Source organism: Trachypithecus francoisi, unplaced genomic scaffold, assembly GCF_009764315.1.
Source record: "Trachypithecus francoisi isolate TF-2019V2 unplaced genomic scaffold, Tfra_2.0 Lachesis_group15, whole genome shotgun sequence".
NCBI lineage: Eukaryota > Metazoa > Chordata > Mammalia > Primates > Cercopithecidae > Trachypithecus > Trachypithecus francoisi.
In genome coordinates this window covers 10880766-10907230 of record NW_022681460.1, presented here as the reverse complement: position 1 = coordinate 10907230, position 26465 = coordinate 10880766, and the positions used below count along the sequence as shown (strand labels likewise).

At 42.1% G+C, this 26465-nt stretch overlaps 1 protein-coding gene and 1 long non-coding RNA gene across 3 annotated transcripts in view; one reads left to right on the top strand and one right to left on the bottom strand.

Moving 5' to 3' along the window:
• Positions 1-1469: 1469 nt before the first annotated feature.
• On the bottom strand, positions 1470-10910 carry MFSD4B (major facilitator superfamily domain containing 4B). Its single transcript, XM_033234316.1, has 4 exons — positions 10464-10910; positions 7442-7610; positions 5952-6068; positions 1470-4361 (listed from the first exon to the last, which is right to left on the bottom strand). The coding sequence occupies exons 1-4, from the start codon at positions 10512-10514 to the stop codon at positions 3223-3225; spliced, it is 1476 nt and encodes a 491-aa protein (XP_033090207.1). The 5' UTR covers positions 10515-10910; the 3' UTR covers positions 1470-3222.
• Positions 10911-10971: 61 nt separating this feature from the next.
• LOC117096941 overlaps positions 10972-26465 on the top strand; it is a 51964-nt gene continuing 36470 nt past the window's right edge. Inside the window, exon 1 of one of the 2 annotated variants that reach the window (XR_004442732.1) lies at positions 10972-11069. This is a non-coding gene — a long non-coding RNA (uncharacterized LOC117096941). Of the gene's footprint in view, positions 11070-11121; positions 11263-26465 lie in introns of those variants that run through there. The other variant, XR_004442733.1, reaches the window with a different exon arrangement.

Sequence of the window (26465 nt, the reverse complement as noted above, 5' to 3'; positions counted from 1 at the left end):
GCTGAGGCAGAAGGACTGCTTGAAGCCAGGAGTTTAAGACCAGCCTGGACAACGAAATGAGACCTTGTCTCTGAAAAAAAAAAAAAAAAAAGGAGGTAAGGTGGCATGCAACTGTAGCGCCAGCTGCTCAAGAAACTGAGTAGCTGGGATGACAGGTGTGAGCCGTCATGTCCTGCTCTTAGCTCAGTTTCTAGCTCTTTTGAGAATCTCTATTTTGCAGGTACCTGTGCGTGGCAGGCACGCTCTATGGTGACCCCCAGTGAGTCACATCCCTGTTCTAGCCTCTACCCTTGAGTTTGGGTGGAACTCGTGCCTTGCTTCTAGACACTAGCATACGGCAACGGTGATGGGATGTTATTCCCATAATGACATAACGTCATACAAGACTCATGTAGAGATTCTCCTGCTTGCTTTGAAGAAACTGCCATGTTGTGAGAGGCATCTGTGAGAGGGTCACAGGACAAGAACTGTGGGAGGCCTCCCGAAGCTGAGTGGTGCCCAGCTGAGAGTCAGCAAGAAACACGGACCTCAGTCTACAAGAGTAAGGTCCTGTACGGAAGCAGCCCTGTGAGATGGTAAATGTCTGTTGTTTTAAGGTGTTCAATTTGTGGTAATGTGTTACCCAGCAATAGGACACTTGGGTATTAATTACTTAGGTATCAGCAGACACTTACCTGAGAACTGAACGCTAACTCTTAGAATTGCACTAAGTCTTTCCTTCCAATATGGAGCTTTAACAATGCCTGTGATCTCACATGACCATTCACTTTTTGGTGTGTGGAACCATAGTGAATTTTCCAGTGTGGATTTTGAGATTTTTCTGCCATGTTCTTATCATCCTTCTCTCCCTGAGCTGCATCTGCTACCCTGTAACAGTAAATGCAGAAGGTAGAATTCCTATTCTAGCAAGCCTCCTAGCTGCCAAGTAACTGCTGCTGCCTAGATTCCAACAACCGGAGAAAAAGCAGTAAGTGAAGCAGAAGTAATTTCCAAGTTCTAACTACGGGAAAAGTACACCATAAAAAGAGCAAAAGGGCCGGGCATGGTGGCTCACGCCTGCAATCTCAACACTTTGGGAGGCTGAGGTGGGCGGATCACTTGAGATCAGGAGTTTGAGATCAGCCTGGGTAACATGTGAAACCCCCTCTCTACTAAAAATACAAAAATTAGCTGGGCATGGTGGTGCATGCCTGTAATCCCAGCTACTCAGGAGGCTGAGGCAGAAGAATCACTTGAACCAGGGAGGCAGAGGTTGCAGTGAGCTCTGAGATCACACGATTGCCTCCAGCCTAGCGACAGAGTGAGAGAGACACTGTCCCCCACCCCCAATAAATAAATAAAAATAAAAAGAGCAAGAGAGTTTTTACCATTAACGTCACCGCCCTCTCCAAAGCTGTTAGGTCATGACATGAACCAAGACTGTGGCAGGCATATATGGTGAATGGGCCATGGTCAAGAAAGACGTTGTATTTTACTTAAGATAAAACAACGGCAAATTTATAGAAATTAAGTAAGAGAAAGGAAGCCTACTCCAATCAGGTAGAAATGAGAAGTTACTCAACATAAAATTGGAGGAAGTAAACAAAATTCCATCAATTCTAGTCATTTTTCAAAGGATCACCTGCACCAATTCTGCCATATACATATGAAGTACCCTTTCTGATCCTTGACTTCTAGGTCACCAAGTCACCTTCTAATTGGTTTCCCAGGTATTTCAGACTCAGGAGAGAGAAAGCCTGGATGGGTGACACAAGTATTCCATCACTGGAAAAGACTGTGCCTCACTGTCAATTACACTTGCAGCGCGGTTTACAGTAACTGTGATATGATTGCCACCCAGACCTGGTGAAAAGCTAATCTTGAGCAAAGCTCAGACTTAGCCTCTGTTCCTAAGGTAGGCAAAGGACCTCGAAAGACTCCATTGACAGCCCTACTACTAATCTAGTAACACTGAAACAGCTCTTAAAATTAGAACACAGTGTCTCCAAATCTCATTTGAACAGAGAACGCTAGCATATAAAAATAACTTCTTTTTGAAATGTCTGTAAAGATAGTATCATCTCCATAATTGAATGAAATAACTGTATTTCACTGAATCTAAGCCACTGATTGTAAAACACATTATTTTATATATACATATGGGGAAAAACTGTCAAACTATGTCACAATGTTAAATGATTACTTTCAAGACATGTCCTGATTTCAGAGATGTTAACAGTATGGGGGCAAAAAGCGCAACTTAGAGTCAATGAAATGCAGTACTAAAAAAATATATTCTTCAGGTAATTATTCAAATAAGTTATTAAACATTAAGTACATTAAACTGACGTAATCATTTATCATTAGCACATTCCTAAAGCTATTTATCATTTTGGTTTCACTTCTCATTTGAAATGAAGAACGCACTGTCACTTGTACTAATTTCTAGCAGACATTTTGCACAAACTTTAAAACTTATGGATTCCCAATTTGGAAATCATCTCATTTTCATTTCTAGAATCACAGATCAGGAGGCCAGATAAACAAGGCCTATGTTAAATGACAGAGTGCAGGGCTAGGAGTCAAGGCTTGGAGCCAGGCCCCTTGGGCCCTGTTCTGTGTTCTCTTCATTGAAATGAGAAATCAAATGAGTCATATGCATTCTTTGATCCAACCCTACAGATAAGGTAAAGCAATTAATAAAAGTCTCTTTCCATTTCTCTTTTATGAAACTATTCTCAACTTTCCTGGAAAAATATTGATACCTGATAATTTGTTCAACCAATCAATTCAACTCCTACATGGTCTCATTCTGTGAGAACAGTACCCACCTTCTCAAAAACAAATGCCTTATTTGCGTGCTCTGAGGGGTGGAGACCATAAAATACTTCCTGATCAGTCACATGTGAAATACTAGCCTTATAACAAGATCCTATTGCATGTGTACGAGACCATTCGGTTACTCACGGAAGACCCTGGGAATTACAGAACATTTCAAAACTTTTTAGCATTTGCTACAATTTGGACCTAAAAATTTTAATCGCCAAAGCATGGTGAAAATCCGCTAATGCTCTGCTCTGAATGACCTCCTTAGAAGTGGCAATTATTCAAAGATGTCAGTGAGTAATCCATCTTCTCTAAGTGTTCGTCCCTTTCGTCCTGGTTTCTGCAAGTGCTTTATATGGAACTGCCAGTATTAGCAGGAGAGGACTCAAACACCAGTGCATTGGACGGATGTTGGTTCTAGATTTCAGCTGTGGGCTCTGTCGAACTACTTCTAGATGTCTCTATTATAGAATGCCTCATTGTATCATCCGTTTCAATCATTTCAAAATCCATTTCATTCCATTTTTCTGCATCCTCCTCTTCATTCTCTTCCTCATATTCATTTAGCCCAGAGCGAGAAAGCAAAGCTTTCTGGTCCTCACTCTTTCTGTTTTCTTTTCGCTGGTGATCAAGAGGTGAAGTGGCTAATTTATATAGCACAGGAAATAAAACACCAGTGGCTATTGATGCTCCCAAAGAGGTATACAGAACTACAGGCAAATCAGGGTATTTTCCTTGAAGAATTCCAATGACTGCAGGAATAGCCATTTCTCCCAGGGCAGCACCAATTACAAAAAACGCTGCAGATTTCCCATGGATAGTCGTGTACTGCTCAATCCAAGAAATACCACTGGGAAACGTGGTTGCCATTGAAGCCCCATACACTGCAGTTGCTATCCAGAGACAAAATGGGTTCTTGTCAAAAAGCACCAGAAACAAAGATGAAGTCAGGCTGCCAATGTTGCTCAACACAATCATGGTTCCAGGCTGTAAACAGGTAGCAAAAAAGATTGCCAGGCCCCTGCAGACTGCAAACGTCCCCCAGAAGATGGAGTTCAACCCAGCGGCTTCACTTTCTTTCATGCCAGCATGGGTGGTTGCAAATGAGAAAACATAAGAGCCATATGTTACCTCGGCTCCAACATAAAAAAAGAAGAACAGAAAAAGGAGGCAAAGAAGGGCGCTGTGATATTTTGTTCTTCGAGATGTCTGAGCAGATGCTGTTGTTTTTTCCTGCTTTGAGCTATTCTTGAAAAACAGACCAAACAAAATGACAGAAACTAAGAACATGTAAGTACCAATAATAGCATAAGCCCACAGTAAATTCGTATCATTAGGTACTCCAAACAGAGCTTCTGAGTCAGCCTCAGATGATCGGTTGAGTGCAGGAGGATGAAAGTCAGACTCTGTGCAGTTTTCAGCAGACGCTGTCGGACCCAGTGCCAGTTTCGCTAGCAGTGGAGCCAAAAAGGCACCCAAGGCAAAAGAGAAGTGTAAGGCCTGCATATGTGGGGCTCCTTTGTCCCCCCAAAGAGCCAAGATAAGGACATTACCACCTGTCAGTGAAAGACGGGAAAAGCTATTTAAGTTCGACACAGTAACTTATCTTAAAAAAAAAAAAAAAGTTCACTTATCAGAAAGGGGTGAGTCTATTTTACACAGCACAAGCATATAATATTCTAATTATCAAACACTGCAACTAAATCAATTCTGAGTAAGGAACTCGAACCCACTACCATCAGACAACTCTAGGCATTATAACATCACATACTCACAAATCGAATTCTACAGTCTAGTAGACTACTGCCTCCTAGAGCCAAGCACATTAGCAAGAAGCTTTTTATAATAAAGTTCTAACACCAGACTGGGGAAGAAATATTTATATATTTATTAATATTTTAAATATACATTTAAAAGGCAAAATTTTCTCATCAGCTAGTAGCCAGATTACCAAAGCTTTTTGTACTTGCTCTTGGGAGCCACTTGAGGAAAATTACTTACATATGTAACAGATGCAAAATGCACATCCAGGAACCTGAATGAGCCAAGATTCTGGTGTGCCCATGAGAGGAAATAAGAACAGCATTTAGCATCTGAATTTATACTGTCTAAATATCTAGAAGGAGAAAGGCAAGAAGCAGCACATCTTGGGCTATCTTCTTTTTTTTTAACAGATATTTTCAGATAAATATATAATTTTACCCTATAATTTCATAACTACACTAAGCCTGAAGTAAAACAAAATATTTCCCCAACAGATCACGTAACAGCAGAGCAGGGAAGGGAGGGATAGAAAGCTGGTTTTAGGGAGTAAACAAATGTCACCTATGTTATTTAGTAGGTTTTTTGTTTGTTTGTTTTGAGACCCAGGCTGGCGTGCAATGGCGCGATCAAGCAATTCTCCGGCCTCAGCCTCCTGAGTAGCTGGGATTACAGGCACGCACCACCACGCCTGGCTAATTTTGTATTTTTAGTAGAGATGTGGTTTCTCCATGTTGGTCAGCCTGGTCTTGAACTCCTGACCTCAGGTGATCCGCCCGCCTCGGCCTCCCAAAGTGCTAGGATTACAGGCGTGAACTACCTCGCAGTTATTTAGTAGGTGTTAAAAGACATGACGATAGGGGAAAGAATCTACTGCAGGAGGGCAGGAACTTTGGGGACAGAAAAGAAAAAGAGCCTAGTCCACAGCATGGATCTCTCTTGGCTTGGAAGTCAGGGTACATGTCAAGTTGGATTGCTGCTTCTATGCTTTCACAGCCAAATAACGGTTCCAAACTTGGTTTAACCTATTAAACCACCAATTCCTCCCACACTAGCATGATAAAGTTCTACCTAAGATGAAAGCCTATTCACCTGCACTGTAATTACCCACATGGGGCCCTTCCCTGTTTGAGCACTGTAAATCAACTATCGCTCATGGAACAAAATTCTTTAAGTTCATTTCAGAGTTGGCTGCTCAGAAACAGTCCCCTTAAATGGTAAGAAGAGCTGCTAGAAGGGTGATTCATTCTGAGTGACTCATGACCAACTTAGTAGGTATGTGTCATTTTAGGGGGCATTGCAAGTGACAGCTGAATATCATCTGCTGTACTTCTTCTAGCAGAAAGTCCCTACTCCCAGAGACGGCATTGTAAGAGCTCACTAACCTGTATCCAGAACGCCAATGGAAGTACCAAAGACACACATCATGACAGTGAGTAATACTGCTGTCTTGCAAAAAGGAACAAGATAAAGACCAACTGTGGTAGCCAACATTGAGAGTCCTGAGAAGGTAGAAAGTCAGCTATAAAAAATAATATCCATGCAGTTATGGATCAAGTCAACATCATAAATGTTCAAACATGCAAAATCAGGTCAAATTTAAATTAGGTAATGAGTAGATCAGAGTTTTTGCTTCTAAAAGTGGTTATTTCATTTGAATCTTTTATAATCTTTACGGATTATGAAATATAAATAATTATAACGCAAATACATTTCCAGCACTGCTAGTAATCAAACTGTAAATTATACCATAAGGCCAAGTTTTATACCAAAAGAGACAAGCCAAAATTAATTTAAATGACTCACATTTAAGAACCTATCAGGATTAGACATGAGGAAAAAAATTAAAAAGACAAAAATAAAATGCAATTACTACAGTAGTTTGTAGTAAAATTTACTAAATAAATTAGTTTGGGAAGTAGAGAGGAAAATACAAGAAATATGTTCTTTCAACCCACTTTGGAAAAAGAGGGATTATTTATTAATTACAATAACAAATTATTATTCTTGCTTCCAAAGAATTTTATCATATTAATCTAAATTTTCTCTAAATATTCCAATTTATTCAAAAAAAGTATATGTTAAAAGCTTTGCCAGGCCAGGTGTGGTGGCTCACACCTGTAATCCCAACACTTTGGGAGGCTGATCCTTTGAGCTCAGGAGTTCCAGACCAACCTGGGCAACAAGGTGAAACCCTGGCTCTACTAAAAATACAAAACCTAGCCAGGCATGGTGGCATGCACCTGTGGTCCCAGTTAACTGGGAGGCTGAGATGGGAGGATTGCTTGAGCCCAGGAGGTGGAGGTTGCAGTGAGCAGAGATCGCACCACTGCACTTCAGCCTGGGCAACAGAGGAAGAGGAAACCCTGTCTCGAAAAAAAAAAAAGAAGCTTTGCCATCTATTTCCAGGGTGAGACAGAGCACTCCGGGGTTGTCCAACGACAACATGGGGCAGCAGGGACAAAAAGGTAGCCTACATCAGTCCACCCAACCTCCCCAGCGTGTAGCCTGGGCAGGTTCAAGGAGCTCATTCTAATCTGCGGTGACCCCAGGAAATCTGCCCTAAACCCTGATAAGCAGAGTTTTTTGGACAATCAGTGTGTGATCCAGGAGTGGTATCTAAATTACAGTGCTTGGGAAGGCTAAGGATTGCTAACACATTCTAGAGCTAATCGAAATTTCCAGAGGGCCCCAGCACAGATTCCCTCTGTCAAGGTGAAAGCAGGTACCAGGGAAACTCAACTGCCACTGAGAACACCTAAACACTACCCATTTCAGTTGCCAACCATTCTGCATGCTAGTATTTTCACATTTTCAAGGACAACTTGTAAATTCCCCGACAGTCATAAAGAAGCTAAAATTAGCATTTACTTACCCAAAAGTAAAAAGTAATTCATGACGTCAACAAGCAATCCACCAATCACAGAGCCACTCAAATATCCAAAGGCACGACCCACAAAAATGAAAGACAGGCTACTGATATTTCGGTTCACGTTTGTTGCCAAATCTTGAAGCGTGGGTCCCACGATAGCAACACTCAATCCCTAAAATTTAAAAAGACAAAAGTTTTTACTTATTAAAATAATGTCTATGTGGTAGTTTCTTCCACTATAAAAAAAAAAGGGGGTGGAGGGTCTGGGATTTACAATGTGATATAGGGAATTAGACTACTGTTTTTTCAGTCTTGACTAAAACTCTCCTTTTTTTTTTAAGTTTTGACACCTCTCAATTTTAAAAAAAAAAATTTTTTTGTTGCAATCCTGTTTCCTTTCTGAACAATACCTTTAAAATACTACTCTGCATTAATAAAATGTATTAAAACTATTCTTGAAATGGTTTCGTGGCCGGGCGCGGTGGCTCAAGCCTGTAATCCCAGCACTTTGGGAGGCCGAGACGGGTGGATCACGAGGTCAGGAGATCGAGACCATCCTGGCGAACACGGTGAAACCCCGTCTCTACTAAAAAAATACAAAAAAACTAGCCGCGCGAGGTGGCGGGGGCCTGCAGTCCCAGCTACTCGGGAGGCTGAGGCAGGAGAATGGCGTGAACCCGGGAGGCGGAGCTTGCAGTGAGCCGAGATCCGGCCACTGCACTCCAGCCTGGGTGACAGAGCAAGACTCCGTCTCAAAAAAAAAAAAAAAAAAGAAATGGTTTCGTATATTTTGAAATACATTACATGCACAAATAAGAATTTGGGTGTTAAAAATTTAAACTGGTTGGGCACGGTGGCTCACGCCTGTAATCTCAGCATTTTGGGAGGCCAAGGCTGGCGGATCACGAGGTCAGGAGTTTGAGACCAGCGTGGCTAACACAGTGAAACCCCATCTCTATTAAAAATACAAAAATTAGCTGGGCATGGTGGTGGGCGCCTGTAGTCCCAGCTACTTGGGAGGCTGAGGCAGGAGAAGCACTTGAACATGGGAGGCAGAGGTTGCAGTGAGCCGAGACTGCAGCACTGCACTCCAGCCTGGGCGACAGAGCAAGACTCTGTCTCAAAAAAAAAAAAATCATAATTAATTAAATTAAGTCAGGCGTGGTTGCTTTCACCTGTAATCCCAGCAATTTGGGAGGGAGAGGTGGTAGGATTGCTTGAGCTCAGGATTTTGAGATCAACCTAGGCAACCATCTCTACAAAAATAAAAATAAAAAAATCAGTCAGGCGTGGTGCCACACGCCTGTAGTCCCAGTTACTAGGGAGGCTGAGATGGAAGGATCACTTAAGCCATGAGGTCAAAACTATAGTTGAGTTCTGACTGAGCCACTGGAAAACATCAAAACATTGATCAAAACATCAAAATATGATTCCTGTTTTTTATGTGGTTAAACAGCAATACTTCTGGATGCACATGGGGGTCTTCCCCTGAACTATACATATAAAACATACAGGAGATAAACAATTTAAATGTTTCTAAATCTACACTTTTCTTCCAAGTCATCAGAATTAGTCAGTCAAGGTTGCTTAGAAAATATTACACGCCCAAAAAAAGAATGACTCTAACAATAAAACTTTACTCCAAGACAATGCAGTGTCAGCAAGAAGTAAGGATTACAGTTGACTTTCAGAGAAAATTCACTGGACAATTAGAGAAAAAAATGTTTCCAATCAGTCTACATTTCCAGAATAACTGATTCTAATTGTCCTGCTCTGCTCTAAATGCATGGGGTGCGCTCCCTGCTCAACCCGTAACAGTCCAAGACTAAGGACCAATGTGGGCCCAGGTGCACAGCAAGCACCTAGTACTTCGAGAGAAGCCTGAGCACAGATTCTAATCAAATTAATGTTTTCAAAGGATTTACAACAGGATCTGATAGTCAGTGACGACTCACCAAAAGTCTGAAGTGATTTCTTTCTTCACCCCTCCCCACAGCCCCCAATCAAAATACTCTAAGAAACAATTCTAGCTCAGAGTCCCTGAGATGGTAAGTGACCACAAATGACTCTTGGGAGGACTCATCCTCTCAACTCCCCCAGGATCATAATTATCAAGTGATAAGAAGGAGGTTTCCGAAAAGTGAATTGAGCGGCGGCCCAGGGGTTTGGCAAAAGGCGCTTCTAGGCTTGCCCTTTGCTCCAAGAAAAACATTTAAGAATCTCAAGGTTGGTTTTATTAATAAATAGGACTGTGGGCAGAGTAAGAGACAAATTTCTGGCTCTATCACTTAACCAGCTGTGTGATCCAGAAACTCACTTTCCCCTCCGGGCCTATTTCCTTATCTGCAAAATTAAGCGGTTGGCTGAATTCAGTTAGACCACCAGGAAGAAATTCCAGAAAAGTAGTTTTTCTGTGTAATAATTTGGGGGTTGAGTGGGTGGGTGCGGAGAGCAGCGGCCAAAGATCTGGGCAACGCTTCTTGCAACCTTCCCATTCTAAGAAGGAGCTGTATGAAGGCTTGTTGGGCCGGGCGCGGTGGCTCACGCCTGTAATACCAGTACTTTGGGAGGCAGAGGCGGGCGGATCACTTGAGGTCAGGAGTTCGAAACCAGCCTGGCCAACATGGCGAAACCCTGTCTCTACTAAAAATACAAAAATTAGCCGTGTTTAGTGGCAGGCGCCTGTAATCCCAGCTACTCGAAAGGCTGACGCAGAAGAAGAGCTTGAACCCGGGAGGCGGAGGTTGCAGTGAGCCGAGATCGTGCCACTGCACTCTAGCCTGGGCAACAGAGCAAGACTCCGTCAAAAAAAAAAAAAAAAAAAGCCTTGCTGGAGCTGAAAAACATATTCAGAAAATCTATTTTGCACTTGACAATAACCCTCCAAGATTAGAATTGTGCCCAATTTCCAGATGATGAAACTGAGGTCCAGACAGATTAGGTAACGCGCCCAAGGTCAGTTTGCAAGTGGCGAAGGCGAGACTCGAACGCCCCGGCTTGGGAGAGTTGCAGAACCGGCTCTCACCAGCCCCAGGAAGGAAGCAAACAGCATCAAGGTGGTGAACCACCGCAGCATGCTCCCGGTCGCACCGCTCTGCTGGGAGACCACCACCACCACCTCCGGCTCCGGCTCATTCTCCGCCGGGGCCTCCGCCTGCAGGAGCCGCTGCCCCGCAGCCGGGGGCCCGGCCCCACGGAGCTCCACTTCTAATTCCAGCTCGGCGGCTCCGGAGAAGTCGTCTTGCTGCCGCCGTGCTTCTCAGCGGAACCTCTGGAGCTCCGAGACGAGCACCGGCCCCGCCCCGAGGCACGGCTGTCCCTCCCGGCGCCACCTCCCAGCGGACCGCCCCGAGCCGGGGCAGAGAAGGCGAACTTCAGAACGCAGCAGGTGTTCGGATCAACGGACGCCGGCGCTCCAGCAAGCAGGCGCATGCGTGGGTCACGTGGCGGAAATGTGGCCTCTCGCCAACTGGGATCGCGCCTCAAGCCGGAAGTTGATGTGGTTGCCTAGGAGACCGGACGGGGCCCTCTAGCCTAGGCGTCATACTTAGCTGAGCCCATAGAGGCTGGCGGACTTGCGCCCCATGGCGGAGCGAGCTGAAGCTGCAGTCTGAGACCAGAGAATCAAGAGGTAAAAATGCGCCAAACCACTATGAGGAAAATGGGCCAAGAATTGCACCGTATCGCCTCGCGCCGGCTCCCCGGTCTCCTGGGGAGCGGAGGGAGCCTGAAGGTCTGGTCCTTATACGGCCTTCTGAAATCCCTGCGATCTGTCAATGAGTCGCTCATCTTTCACGCCACAAGTATTTGTTGAACGTCATTGTGTGAGTTATCACGTATATTATCTCAATTAACCCTCACAACACCCCAAATTCCACGTTATCCCCGTTGTACAGATATAAAGATTAAGTCATGGAAAATAGTTAACAATTTGCCCAAACTCAGTCATCGAATTAGTGGCCATGTATAAACAGTGTAACAGTAGCTCAAGAAAGAAATCGGGATCCAAAGCTGTGGTTTCAAACACGATTCCTGAAATAATTCCATCGTTGTAAAGAAGTGGAGCGTGGCATCGATTTGAGGAATTGTTTCCTTTTGCTCTTTAACAAAGCGGACCACAGCCTCAAAATGTTATATACTTTTCTTTGTCGTCCATTGGAAATGTTCTTTTCCACCTAATTCTTCCAACTTTCATCCACTTAGCCTCCCAGACTACAAAACTTAGTCTCATCATTCTTTGCAACCAGTCTCTCCAGACTTATTCATTCAGTCGTTAAGTCTTCCCCTTACCTGCACCCCTGCTTTTTTGTTTTGTTTTGTTTTTTTCTTTTTTGAGACAGAGCCTATGTCTCTCGGGCTGGAGTGCTGTGGCGCTTTTTGGTAGAGACGAGGTTTCACCATGTCGGCCAGGCTGGTCTTGAACTCCTGACCTCAAGTGATCTGCCTGCCTTGGCCTCCCAAAGTGCTGGGATTACAAGTATGAGCCACCATGCCCCTTCAAGCATTTCTTTTTTCTTTCTTTCTTTTCTTAACTTTTTTTTTTTTTTTGAGACGGAGTCTCGCTCTGTCGCCCAGGCTGGAGTGCAATGGTGTGATCTCGGCTCACTGCAACTTCCGCCTCCTGAGTTCAAGAGATTCTCCTGCCGCAGCCTCCCGAGTAGCTGGGATTTACAGGCACGCGCCACCATGCCCGGCTAATTTTTGTATTTAGTAGAGACGGGTTTTCACCATGTTGGTCCAGGCTGGTCTCGAACTCCTAACCTCGTGATCCACCCGCCTCGGTCTCCCAAAGTGCTAGGATTACAGGTGTGGGCCACCGCGCCCAGCCCGCCGAGCATTTATTTTAAAGCAGGTCAGCTGGCATTCCTTCATATGAGAATGTCTTTATTTCACTTTGATTCCTGAAAATATTTTCACTGAAAATAGAGTTCTGGGCTAACAGTTATTTCCTTTCAACACAGAAACATGGGATTTCTATTCGAGTTTTAGCTACCCATGCCACCCAACAGTTCCCAGCTGAGGTCTCCTCAGGACAAACCACAAGATAAAAAAGCCAGGAAATTCATCCCCTTGCAGGTTTCTAAGTTTTGACTCCCTACCTCAATTCTTTATTTACTTTTCAGAGTCTGCAGGCGGTTGCCATTTGTGTTTTGTCATGAGTCTTTTAGTTGTAATCAGTGAGAGAGGGGCTGAAGTAGACTAATGACGCCAAACCAGGATGTTTTCTACCTATCTTTGGAGAATCCATGTTTAAAAACAAAAAACAAAACACAAAAAAACAAAACAAAATAAAACAAAAAAACCTACTTTGGTGTCAGTCTTTTCTGACCTGCCTTTCAGTCTTGACGCTGGTTTAGTTTCACTAATTCCTACTTAGTTGTGCTGCTCCTAAATCTTGTCACAGGTTTTACCTCGTGTTCTTTTAGCACTTATCTTCAGTTCCTTAGTAGATTATAAACTCAATGAGATTGAAACTGTTAGTGTCATATGTCTCTCCCCTAACATTGTATTACATACTTAATAACTATTACCTAACATAATTTATTGCCTAACTGAATTGAGGTTCAGTAAAGCCATTTTAAAATTAAATATTTTAATTCACCCTGACTAAACATAAAAAAAGACCTTCTCTAAATGGAAAGCTCTACTTTCTGATTCTTCATTCCCCACTTCACTCTTGAAAGCAGCAGGATATTTTTTCCACTTGCCTCCAGAGGTCACCCACCACCTTCCAGGAAAAAAAAAAAAAAGCATAAACTACAGCATTGCTTCATGCACATTTCTCTTAGATCAATAGTAAGGATCACGTTTTTTCCTGAGAGGCAATTTCAGAGAAACAAAAGTGTTTATGAGCCACATTTTCTACTGAAAATGAATATAGCTTTATTGATTCTCTTAAAAAATAAGTATTTTACAATGTATATGACTTAATTTATCTAAAAGGAAAATATCTGGATTTTAGTCACTAATGTGGTACTATCTGTGTTATTTGTGAAATAGTAACAAGGAGGCAGGTTTTAATCTTTCAACTTAACTTTTTATCTTGGGTGAGAGACAGAAATTAGACAGATGATGTTTGGAGACTGCACATCACTGTGAGGACCTATTTAATTTTTATTTGCCCAGAAGGACCATCCTTTTTACTTATCATATGATGTCCAATTTGTGCTTACAGTGCATCATGAAGAACTAAGTGTCACCTTAACTGCTTCTTTCTGTTTACTAAACTATCATTCTTTAACTTCACTGCTAAAAACCCAGTCTATTAAAACCATCTCTCACAAAGATTTAATTTCAGTAAGACAACTTTTATGGTTTATGCTATGTACTTTGAAAAGTTAGAAATGATGTTGACATTGGTGATGTTTGATAGAATAAATTATTTATCTTATTAAAAATTAAAACTTACTGATTTTTAAGTTTCCTTTTTTAAAAGGTATAAACTTAAATTTTACTTTCCTCTCTCTCTCTCTCTCTCTTTCTTTTATTTTTTGACAGTCTTGATTAGTCACCCAGCCTGGAGTGCAGTGACATGATCATGGCTCACTGCAGCCTCGACCTCCGGGGCTCAATCAGTCCTCTGTCCTCAGCCTCCCAGTAGCTGGGACTACAGGCATGTGCCTCATGCCTGGCTAATTTTTGTATTTTTTGTAGAGATGGGGTTTTGCCATGTTGCCCAGGCTGGTAGAATTTTAACTGGATTCACTCTAACATTTAGGTCTACAGCATTCTTTGACTACCAACATACGGGTATCCTGTGCTGTAATGATCAGATAAAATCTTTGCTGACTGTCCTATTAATAACCAAGATCAGAGATTAAGAAAATAAAAACAATGCAACCAAAAGTGAGAACATGGCAACTGTAGGCGCTATGAGAACAAAAACGGACTCATGTTTCTTTTAAGAGTGCTTCAGAAGCAATTAGGATCATCTGCATAAAAACGGAAACCACTTTAGGGTTGTCAGCATCTTCTAAGCAGAATGATCTTTCTCTGTCTGTAGAGGAGGCCACTTACTCAAAGGGCCGAATACTTGGTCATGTATTTAGTCACTAGTTATTGAATACCTAAGATGTGCAAGGCATTGCTCTAACAGTGAAAAAATAGACAAAATTCCTGCCCTTGTGGATAGACAATGAAGACATACATTTGTAACACGATGTCAGATAGTAATAAGTTCTCAAAAGAAAAATAAAGCAGGATAAACGGGATAGAAAGTGATGACAGGGGTTTATTTTAGATCAAGGTAGTGTTGGGGGAAGGCTCCTGTGAGGGCGAGTGACATGAACAGAAGCCTAACAAGTGAGGGAATCAGCCATGCAAGAGGAGCATTCTGGAGAGAACAGCAGGTGCAGGGATCCCATCGCAGAAATGAACTTGGTGTGTGGGAAAAATCAAAAAGCCCAGAGCGGCTGGAGCAGCATGAAGAGAGAGTTGGTAGAAAATGACACAGGAGAGCAAGTAAGGTCCTGATCATGCAAGGCCTTATGTTAAAGACTTTCTGGATGCATGTGGAAGAGTACTCTGGGGAGAAGGGCAAGTTGAAGAGCAGAGAGAACAGAGATCTAATTAGGAAGTTAATTGATTAGGCTAGATTTGTGTAGGTAGTCAGAGTGGTCAGATTTGGGAAATCTACTGAAGATAAAACAAAGAAAAAACAGCATTTGCTAATGGGCTGGGTGTATGACAGAAGGAATATCAAGGATGACTGCAAGGATTTTGACCTGAGCAACTGGTGAGCAGTGGATCACATGGAAAAGATTATGGAATGAGCGTGAATTGTCCTGGACATGGAAGAAAATCAGGAATTCAGGTTGAACATGTTAAGATTAAGATATTTATTAGATCATTAAATGAAGGTATCAAGTGGACAGCTGGATAGCCAGTTCAGTAGAAGGATCAGAGCAATAGATACAAACTGGGAGCCGTCAGCATGTAGATGATATTTAGTACCATGAGACCAGTTGAGATCACCTAAAGTGTAAGTATAGATATTAATAGAAGAGGATCAAGGACTAAGCCCTGAAAACCTCTCATATATACAGGTGCGAAAGATGAGGAGTATCCTGCAAGGAAGACTAAGATCAGAGGAAAATCAGGAGAGTGTGTACAGTGTAAACAAAAATTCAAGAAGGCAGGGGTGACCAACTATAACTTCCTATGGAGAAGACATTGGATATGTAGAACAAGCACATATTCTTGAATCATTGTGTAATTTAGCCTTACTTTCCAAATGCATGGGTTGAACTAGATGATCTTTGAGGTTGCTTGTAATTCTAAGTTTGACAAGAGCAGCAAATAACTTAATAATTTAAAACTATCCCTTAAAACAAACAAACAAACAAAAACTGTCCCTTACTCTCATTTTTGTCCTGAAGGTAAAAAAGCAACTGGAAACTGGTGTTGTAGTACCATTTTTCCCTTTTCCCCAGATTGGGGTTATCGTTCAAAGTTACATTTTACATCATTATTTGAGGCCAGGAGTTTGAGACCAGCCTGGCCAACATGACGAGATCCCATCTCTACTAAAAATACAAAATGAAAATTGCTTGAACCCAGGAATGGGAGGTTACACTGAGCTGAGAATGCACCACTGCACTCCAGCTTGGGCAACAGAGTGACGCTGTCTCCAAAAAAAACAGAATGAGGCGTGGTGGTTAAATTTAAGGCAGGGACATGGACCTCACATGCAAAATAGCGTGTTCATAAATGCAAACTTACATATGACTATGTCAGTTGCCACTAGATGTCAAACTTACATATGACTATGTCAGACTTACATATGACTATGTCAGTTGCCACTAGTTTATAATATTACTGTATTTCTTGACAATTAGAGAACATTAATTATATAATCTAAAAAATTACTGAATAATTTTATTGAATCTCCCTTTTTACATTCCCAACTGTTTCCTGGCCTCTTCGATGATAATTTCATTAAGAAGCAAAATAATCTTTCACAATATTGTTTTGTGTTTTTAATGCAGGTAACAAGTCTTCATGATAGTTACTTGTTATAATGGAATAATTTCTCTCATTTATATGCTCAAATATTTTAAATAGAGACCATAGTTATTAAACCTAAAAAAAGCTCTGTTTGTGATGAGTAGTACATATTAAATTCTATTAATAATAAAAATAAAAGTCTGTATATTGGTGCTGTCATTTAGAGATGACAAAAAGAGGAAGAGAGATTAAGGGGGAAAGAATGATGAATGAGTGAAACATACCAGCCAGCTACTCAGGCTAGACCCCAAGGCTAGATCCCTTCAGAGCTCAGCTTTCCAAGGTCAGGAACTCAGTTACTAGTTCTTTTTAGCTCATCCAGAACTGATCAGCTCCCAGAGGACTGACTGTTATGACCAGGCCTACAAGATAGAAATTAAACAGAGTGACATGCCCCATGTCTAATATTCCCAACGCACCCCTTCCTGGTGAGTCTGACCAGTCTGGAAGCCAAATGAGAAGTCAGACAAGGGTCGGCAAACTATCACCTACTGGCCATATCTAGCCACATCCTGATCTTGTAAATAAAGTTTTATTGGAACATAGCCTGTTTATGTACACATTATCTATGGCTGAGTTTACGTTGAGTAACAGTGACAGAGACCTCATGGCCCAAAAAGCCTAAATTATTTACCATCTGGCCCTTTCCAGAAATAGTTTGCCAACAACTTTATTAAAAGATCCTGTATGAAAGCAAAATTCAAGCAGAAGGGATTATGTATGTCCTTAAAGTTTTGAAACCAGATAAATTGTTCTTTTCCACTGTCAAGCTAATTTTTTAGCTATGTTAAAAAAAATCAGGATCCTAGAAGTTTTGGGGAATATACTTATGAATTCTTACCATCTAATACTCTTTAAAATATATATATATCCCCAGCACAAAGAAAGAACAAAAAATAAATAAATAAAAAGAAAAACTATGTAACCTTGACTTTTGAATTGTAAGTCTTCTCACTAGTTTATCTTCCATTATTATGATTTTAAGTCACTGTCTTTCCTTCCAGGGAGCTAATTTCGGTCTGTGCTAAGATTTAGATGCCACCCTAGTTTTATGACCAATATTCTTACAAATCACTTCTTTCTGTGTTGTTTTCTCAGCTTTCCACGGGTAGCTACTTCTATGCATTTAAAGTTGGTTTTTGTTAGTTTAAAAATGTGACATTTGGCTGGGCGCGGTGACTCAGGCCTGTAATCCCAGCACTTTGGGAGTCCGTGGCAGGCGGATCACGAGGTCAGGAAATCAAGACCATCCTGGCTAACATGGTGAAACCCCGTCTCTACTAAAAAATACAAAAAATTAGCCGGGCGTGGTGGCGGATGCCTGTAGTCCCAGCTACTCGGGACGCTGGGGCGGGAGAATGGCGTGAACCCAGGAGGCGGAGCTTGCAGTCAGCCGAAATTGTGCCACTGCACTCCAGACTGGACGACAGAGCAAGACTCCAAATCAAAAAAAAAAAAAGTGACATTTGCCCCACATTTCAGGAGTGATGTTTTCTGACTTTGTCTACAAATTCTTGAGTGTACGGTATCTGTGGTTATCAGATCAAGAGTGTCCCATAACATGCAATGACCATCCCAATTTCTCAATATTCAATTATATAAAGAGGTAAATTTTACTGTAGGCCAAAGAGGTTCAAATGAGTTATTGTTAGTAACGTTTAGGCTTCATGGCAGCTAGCTATCAATTTATTGCCTCTGTGCTCCAAATTCAGCCTTAAGTACCTGCTCTGCCATAATGGAGTGGGCTCCTTTCCAGAGAGCACCATGTTACACTTCTCACTATAGGACGCTAGAGGGACATTATAGGAGGAAGGGGCTTCTTGTCTTGGTTCTCATGGGCTGCATTTTTCATTTTCTTGCTTCTGCTGCACAGTCCCACAACCAAGAGTATAAGGGGCTGGTGGGGAGGGAGGGACACATCCCATGGTGCTCTGCCACATCTGTGCTCAATTCAGCCTGAAGTCTTCTTGCTAGCAGTAGCTCCCTAATTCCTTCTGCACACCTGCCCACCAGCCTCAACTAACCTTAGCTCCAAGGTTGTTTTCCATAGCCCTCCTGACACACACCTCACACACCCCTGGCCACAGCACCCTGCCAGAAAGCAGACCCTGATACTCTGACTCTACACATACCTACTCTCGAGTTTATCAGCAAAGATGGAATTCTAATTCTAAAAAATATCTAAATCATTGATGTTTATTTATAATTTGATGAAAATGACCACATTTGCATCACATCTTTGTATCCATTACTTAGATTGAAAATCTTAGAAACCATATGTGCACTAAAAAAAATAAAAGTAATCATTTGTCTTACTTTAGTAATTCCATTCTAGGAAATCCAGCTTAAGGAGATTATCAGAAATGTAGAAGAAAATGTTTACTAAAATGATCGTAGCAGCTTTCTTTTTAATAGAAACATCCAAAGCAATGCAAATGTCTAAAATGGGGCCGGGCGCGGTGGCTCAAGCCTGTAATCAGCACTTTGGGAGGCCGAGACGGGTGGATCACGAGGTCAGGAGATCGAGACCATCCTGGCGAACACGGTGAAACCCCGTCTCTACTAAAAAATACAAAAAACTAGCCGGGCGAGGTGGCAGGCGCCTGTAGTCCCAGCTACTCGGGAGGCTGAGGCAGGAGAATGGCGTAAACCCGGGAGGCGGAGCTCGCAGTGAGCTGAGATCCGGCCACTGCACTCCAGCCTGGGCGACAGAGTGAGACTCCGTCTCAAAAATAAAATAAAATAAAATAAAATGGAAAAATGGGTCAGGTATGGTGGCTCACGCGTGTAATCCCAGAGCTTTGGGAAGCGAGGCAGGAGGATCCCTTGAGGCTAGGAGTGTGAGACCAGCCTGGGCAACATAGCCAGACCCTGTCTCTAGTTTAAAAACACTAAAAAAAATTTTTTAATGTAACAATGATAAAATTTTAAAAAAGGATGGTAATGGTTCTACAACATTGTAAATGTACTTAATGCCACTGAAGTGTACAGTTAAAAATGGTTAAAATGGGCCAGGCATGGTGGCTCACACCTGTAATCTCAGCACTTTGGGAGGCTGAAGCAGGAGGAGCGCTTGAGCCCAGCCTGGGCAACATGGTAAGACTTCATCTCTACAAATAATGAGCGACTGAACAGCTGGGCCAAGCTCAGGCCAACTGCCTAGCTCTCAAGGTCATTTTTCAACGTTCAATAACTCTTCATGTTCTTTGGCTAACTTCCTTGACTTCAGTTGCAAATGGATTAGTCACCCAATCTGGTAAAGTTCCTCTAAATCTTTAAATCTAATCATCGCATCTTTTTAAATAGCACCCAAATAAGAACAATATATTTCAAATTTGACATCTTCATTTTTTTCTTGTTGTTGAGACAGCGTCTCACTCTGTCACCCAGGATGGGATGCAATAGTGCGATCTCAGCTCACTGCAACCTCTGCCTCCCAGGTTCAAGTGATTCTCTTGCCTCAGCCTCCTGAGTAGCTGGGACTGCATGCACCCACTACCATGCCCAGCTAATTTTTGTATTTTTAGTAGAGATGGGGTTTCACCATGTTGGCCAGGCTGGTCCCGAACTCCCGACCTCAGGTGATTGGCCTGCCTTAGCTTCCCAAAGTGCTGGGATTACAGCCTTTATGATTTTTAAATTCCTGCCGGGCACAGTGGCTCACGCCTGCAATCCCAGCACTTTGGGAGGCCGAGGCGGGAGGATCATGAGATCAGGATTCAAGACCAGCCTGGCCAACATGGTGAAACCCCATCTCCACGAAAAATACAAAAATTAGCCAGGCATGGTGGCGGGCGCCTGTAATCCCTGCTACTCGGGAGGCTGAGGCAGGAGAATCACTTGAACCCGGGAGGTGGAGGTTGCAGTGAGCTGAGATCGCACCACTGCACTCCAGCCTGAGTGACAGAGCAAGACTCCATCTCAGAAAAAAAAATAAAATCCTTATGAATATTATATATGCATGTAATAAAGATTTATTTAATTATGCAGAATGCTTGCATCCATTTGTAATGAAATTGACTTGACTGCAAGTCATAACATGGCTAATTTTCCAAAATCTTTTTCGCCATCTCAATTCTTGAAACAGTACCATTGCTCAGTGACATAGAAGAAATCATTTCAATTTGATTTCTTTTTATCTTCATACTAATAACCTCTTACGCAACCGGCAAAATCAATTTTTCCTTAACATTGTGTGGCTTACCACATTTTTCAATCATCGTGCTATTCTGAAAGAAACAATAAAACCATCTTTCTGATTAGGAAAAATTTGTTAAACATTCCAATGATAGTAAGACAGCTTTCAAAGTTCTCAGGATGCTGTATCTCTGCCAACTTTCTGCTCTGTTTCTTTGTAAAGTGGTCGCTTAATCTTCATAGTTTCATTACTTCCTGAGAGAAAAACATGTTAACAAAATGGAAATATTGGTAACTTTTCATTTGTGGACAAAGATATAAGACCTAATTTGAAATATCCTACTGAATGTTGATACTTTTCTTCATAATTAATGAAATAAGGACTGAATAAATATACTAATTTAGGTAGAGAAAATCTCTGTAAGTGCAACATTGTAAGTACAGGCTGAGTTGTAGTAGGTGAGCATCAGCTACTCAAATACCATGGGTGACATCATTGCCTCTGATGATTTTCCAAAATGGAGAACCTAAAACAAAATGCAACCTTCCCTTGTGTTACATGATATTTTACTTTCTTGGAAAACTCATTTATTGAAACTATGCTAAAAATATTTGGTGCTTATATATACGAGAGAGTCTGGGCTCAGATAATCAAAAACAAATATTTTTCCTTCATATGAATATTTAGCAGGACATTCAAAAATTGGACAGTATGTGGGACTCTCCCACACAGGTGGAGCTCTAGCATCTCGAGCCTCTGCCCACTAAATGCTAACAGCAGAGTTACTATGACACCCTCACACATTTTCAAAGCACCCCCTGCAGCCTGCAGGACTTCGTCTTTTTTATTTATTTTATTTATTTATTTATTTATTCAAAACAGAGTCTCGCTCTGTCAACAGGCTGGAGTGCAGTGGCACGATCTCGGCTCACTGCATCCTCCACCTTCAGGGTTCAAGCGATTCTCCTGCCTCAGCTTCCCAAGTAGCAGGGACTACAGGTGCGCACCACCTATGCCCAGCTAATTATTGTATTTTTTGTAGAGATGGGTTTTTACCATATTGGCTAGGATGGTCTCGATCTCCTGACCTCATGGTCCACCCACCTTGGCCTCCCAAAGTGTTGGGATTACAGGCGTGAGCCATCACTCCGGCCTCATCTTTTTTTTTTTTTTTAACTGCTCCTTCAATTGAGAATCACAAGATAAAAGCATCTGCCTCAAAGCTCAGCAAATAGTATTTTCTCAAATGGCCAGGGGCGACAGAAGAGAGTGGTATTCTCTCTAAATGCTATGAGGATTCTAGATAAAAGTCTTCTTTTCCAAGTTACTTCTTGATAAAAGTTCATATATCATAAGACATTCAGAGGTACTTTTTTTCTTCGTAAGCGCCAAAGCTCTTTTGGATTTGTACGCATAGGATGAAGAATGGCAAGTGCTAGGCAGTGGAACCTCAACAATGAAAGCTGTTTGCTTTCCAGTATCTGAAGAGACTAGTCTTTGTTTGAAAACCTTGTGATAATGTCACTTGGGGCAGACACCTTGAAAGAGGATGCCCATTCTCTTCAAGACCCATACTAAGCATCCTTTATTGCCACTAGCCCCATAACTAGGATCAAATCTTGACATGTCCAGCTGGGCGGGTACACACTATGATCCAGGAGGAAATAACACCAAAATAACTGCAATATTTTGTTAATATATATGAATGGAAATCTGGTGAATGTGTGGAAGTGGATGCTAAAGGTATTAAACCAAGGAGAACAGAATCGAACACTAGATCCAGCTGAATTCATCGCTGTGGATACACTTTACTAGGGACTGCGGGCTCAAAATATCAGTCCACGCAGCTGGAGATGGCTGTAAAAGCTTACCTGGTTGGTTGCCTAAAAATTCCAACTCAATGGTGGTCTACAGTTAATGAGGTTGAAATGCTGGAGCTTCCTTGGCATGATGTGAAGGAAGTAATCCAAAGGCTAGCCTCAGTCTTTTTCCATAGCAAACTTCAATGCTGGAAGATTTTTGAGCAATGGCTACAAAATCCCAGAAGAAAGAAAATGTGAGCCAGATGTTTTCAGGTGTAAAGACAAAAGATAAATAGTTTGAACATGAAAGAACTCTGGGAATATTATTTTCATAAATCCATTTGAGAAATGTTAGAAGATTCAGCAGACCAAGAGATGAGTGGAGAAACAATTGCAGATGGGATTGGCAGTGAGCTTTGGTGCAAATCACAGGACAAAGACAAATATGAGGATTACGGTGGAAAGATGGAATGTAAATGTTATTAGCCCTGATGATGTAGAAATGATAGAGCAAATGAAAGGTGGAAAGCAAAGGATGGAAAAGGATGAAAATATACTGATTTTTTTCCCCCCGCTGGATACAGCAGCATGTGCCTGTAATCCCAGCTACTTGAGGGGCTGAGGCAGGAGGATTGTTTGAGCTCAGGAATTCGAGACTAGCCTAAGCAAAATAGTAAGACCCCATCTCTAAACAATTAAAAAATTATATATATGAAATAAAGTATACTGATTCCTCATCTTTAATAACTAGAGGTCAAAAGTTATTACTTAAAGCTAATTAAATGAATAGTAGAGTTATAAGTATTATATGGAATAATACAGAGGTAAAATAATTAGAGGTAAACATGAAGAAAGATAACATTACCAAAATCAGGTGATAGAGAAGAGAGGGGGAGATGGAGGAAAAAATATATTCATTCTGTCATTGTAAATAGAAGAAAACTATGATATACTATTGGATTGGGGGAAGGAAGAGAAGATGAATTATTCAGTGAGTAGTAACTGGTATCAAGAAAACTGGAAAAATCCAGTTGACCCTTCAACAGCACAGGTTTGAACTGCATGAGTCCACTTATGTGTGAATTTTTTTCAATAAATATATGGAAATTTTGGGGAGATATTTGCAACAATTATAAAAAAACTTGCAGACAAACCACATAGCCTAGAAATATGGAAAAAAGAAAATGTTAGGTATGTCATCAATGCATAAAAATATGTACATATTTGTCTATTTTTATCATTTACTACCATAAAATGTACACGAATCTATTATTAAAATGTTAAAATGTATCAAAATTTACACACACAAACATAGACTACACATGGCACCATTTGCAGTCCAGAGAAATGGAAACAAATGTGAAGATGCAGTGTTAAATCATAACTGCGTACAACTCACTGTAGTACACACTGTACTGCTGGAATCATTTCGCAGCCGCCTCCCGTTGCTGTCATGGTGGGCTCAAGTGTTGTGAGTATCCACCCAAAACGTTGTGTGACGCTCGTCGGTCATCTCCACTTGCACAGTTCGTCTCTCCAGTAAATTCCATTGAAGTAAAAAGTAATTTCTCTCAGTTCTTGCATTTTTTGTGTGTGTTTAGTGTGAGAAAAATGAAATCCTAAGCCCCTCAACCAACTGAACAGACTCTCTCAGCCAAAACTCAGTTCCAGCTGTGACGAGATGGGGGCCTCATTACACCTGCTCCTGCTGTAACTGCCCGTAGGTTTTCTTCCCTAAGGGTTACAGAGAAGCCAGCCCTTCTGAGAGACTCACTCCACTACTGATAGCCACCAACCACCTGTCGCTGCCCCTCCATTTGGCAGTTTGGACAAAGCTTTCCTTCCTTTATAAGAGACCAGGGCCCACGGAGTGGTCCTGGCCAGTCTACCAAGGATGAGCAGAGAGGTTTTCGTGTTGTCTGCTTCACCACTTAACATCAGAGGGCCAAAAACTCTGCCCTTGGATCATGCTAACACTGCCACTTCTTGAACATGGGTCCCTTGGAGAGACATGAAGCTCTGTTGTGCATGTGTTTCTCCTTTCATAAATATTTATAACTCTTCCTATAGCTTATTAAGTATGTATATTTGGCCACCTGGTTCGGCAAATCTCTGTCTTACTCTTCCCCCTGTCAAAGTGTCTGTTTTTGGCTTCTGGCTGGAGGCTGTGCTTCCCAGCCTGCCAGAATGGCCACCCTACAAGCTGCAACCCTTTATAAGAAAGCTCTCCTTTCCAAATGTATGAACCTCCATCGTTCTTCAGTTGACAAGTGCAATACTGTAAACCTTGAATAACACCATGGGACCCATACAAAGTGCCATTAGTGATGCCTGATATGCACCCAAAAAGCAGGTAAAAGTCATGGTATCACAAGAAAAAGCTGAATTCCTTGATATGAACCTTCGATTGAGGTCTGGAGCCATAGGTGCTGATCATTTCAGACAGACGATTCATCTTGTAAACAGACAATGTGAACTTGGTTTTGATGAATATAGTGAAGTACTGTACATGCATTTTCTCTTAAGATTTTTGTAGCTGGGCACAGTGGCTCACATCTGTAATCCCAGCACTTTGGAAGGTCGAGGCAAGAGGATTGCTTGAGCCCAGGAGTTCGAGACCAGCCTAGGCAACATAGTGAGACCTCCCATCTCTATCAAAAAAAAAAAGAGGCTGAGGCAGGAGGATTGCTTGAGCCCAGGAGGTCAAGGCTGCAGGGAGCCATGATTGAGCCACTGCACTCCAGCCTGGGTGACAGAGCAAGACCCTGTCTTAAAAACAAAAACATAAAAAGGTTTTCTTAATGACATTTTCTTTTTTCTATCTTATTTTAAGAATACAGTATATGATACGTATACAAAATATGTGTTAGTTGACTGTTTATGTTATGAGTAAGGCTCTGGTCAATAACAGGCTATTAGGAGTTAAGTTTTGGGGGAGTCAAATATTATGCATGGATTTTTGACTGCATGGAGTGTAGGGACCCCAATCCCTGCATTGTTCAATGGCCATTATTTTTTAAGACAGGTTTTTGCTCCGCCACCCAGGCTGGAGTACAGTTGCATGACCTTGGCTCACTGCAGCCTCTGCCTCCCAGGCTCAATCAATCCTCCCACCTTCGCCTCCCTAGTAGCTGGGACAACAGGTGCACACCACCACACCTGGCTAATTTTTTTATCTTATGTAGAGACAAGATTTCACTGTGTTGCCCAGGCTGGTCTTGAACTCCTGGGCCCAAGCTATCTGCCCGCCACAGTCTCCCAAAGTGCTGGAATTATAGGTGTGAGCCACCACACTCAGCCCAATTGTACCTTTTTTTTTTTTTTTTTGAGACGGAGTCTTGCTCTGTTGCCAGGCTGGAGTGCAGTGGCACAATCTCTGCTCACTGCAAGCTCTGCCTCCTGGGTTCAAGCCATTCTCCTGCCTCAGCCTCCTGAGTAGCTGGGACTACAGGCACCCGCCACCGCGCCTGGCTAATTTTTTGTATTTTTGGTAGAGATGGGGTTTCACGGTGTTAGCCAGGGTGGTCTCGATCTCCTGACCTTGTGATTCTCCCGCCTCAGCCTCCCAAAGTGCTGGGATTACAGGTGTGAGCCACCACGCCTGGCTGCCCAATTGTGCTTTTCAAAAAATGGTTAGAATTCAACTTTATACCATATGTCAAAATAAATAATAACTTAGGGATTTAATGTAAAAACGAAGCCCTAAAGATATCAGAAGGAGTTTTAAGAATGTATTTATATAGAAGAGTGGGGAAGGCCTATCTAAACACGTCAGCAATGACAGTGTTATAGTCTGAATGTGTCCCCCACCAAATTCATATGTTGATACTTAATCACCAGTGTGATACTATCAAGAGGTGGTGGCCAGGTGCGGTGGCTCACGCCTGTAATCCCAGCAATTTGGGAGGCCAAGGCAGGCAGATCACCTCAGGTCAGTAGTTCGAGACCAGCCTGGCCTACATGGTGAAACCTTGTCTCTACTAAAATATACAAAAATTAGCTGGACGTGGTGGCACACGCCAATAATCCCAGTTACTCAGGAGGCTGAGGCACAAGAATCACTTGAACCCAGGAGGTCGAG

Excerpts from the sequence above, each read along its gene's own strand:
- MFSD4B (XM_033234316.1), bottom strand. The coding sequence starts at position 10,514 with ATGCTGCGGTGGTTCACCACCTTGATGCTGTTTGCTTCCTTCCTGGGG. Across the intron at positions 6,069-7,441 it reads GAATTACTTTTTACTTTTGG|GACTCTCAATGTTGGCTACC; the intron begins GTAAGTAAATGC and ends CTACCTTCTCAG. Across the intron at positions 4,362-5,951 it reads CATTGGCGTTCTGGATACAG|GTGGTAATGTCCTTATCTTG; the intron begins GTTAGTGAGCTC and ends TTTCACTGACAG.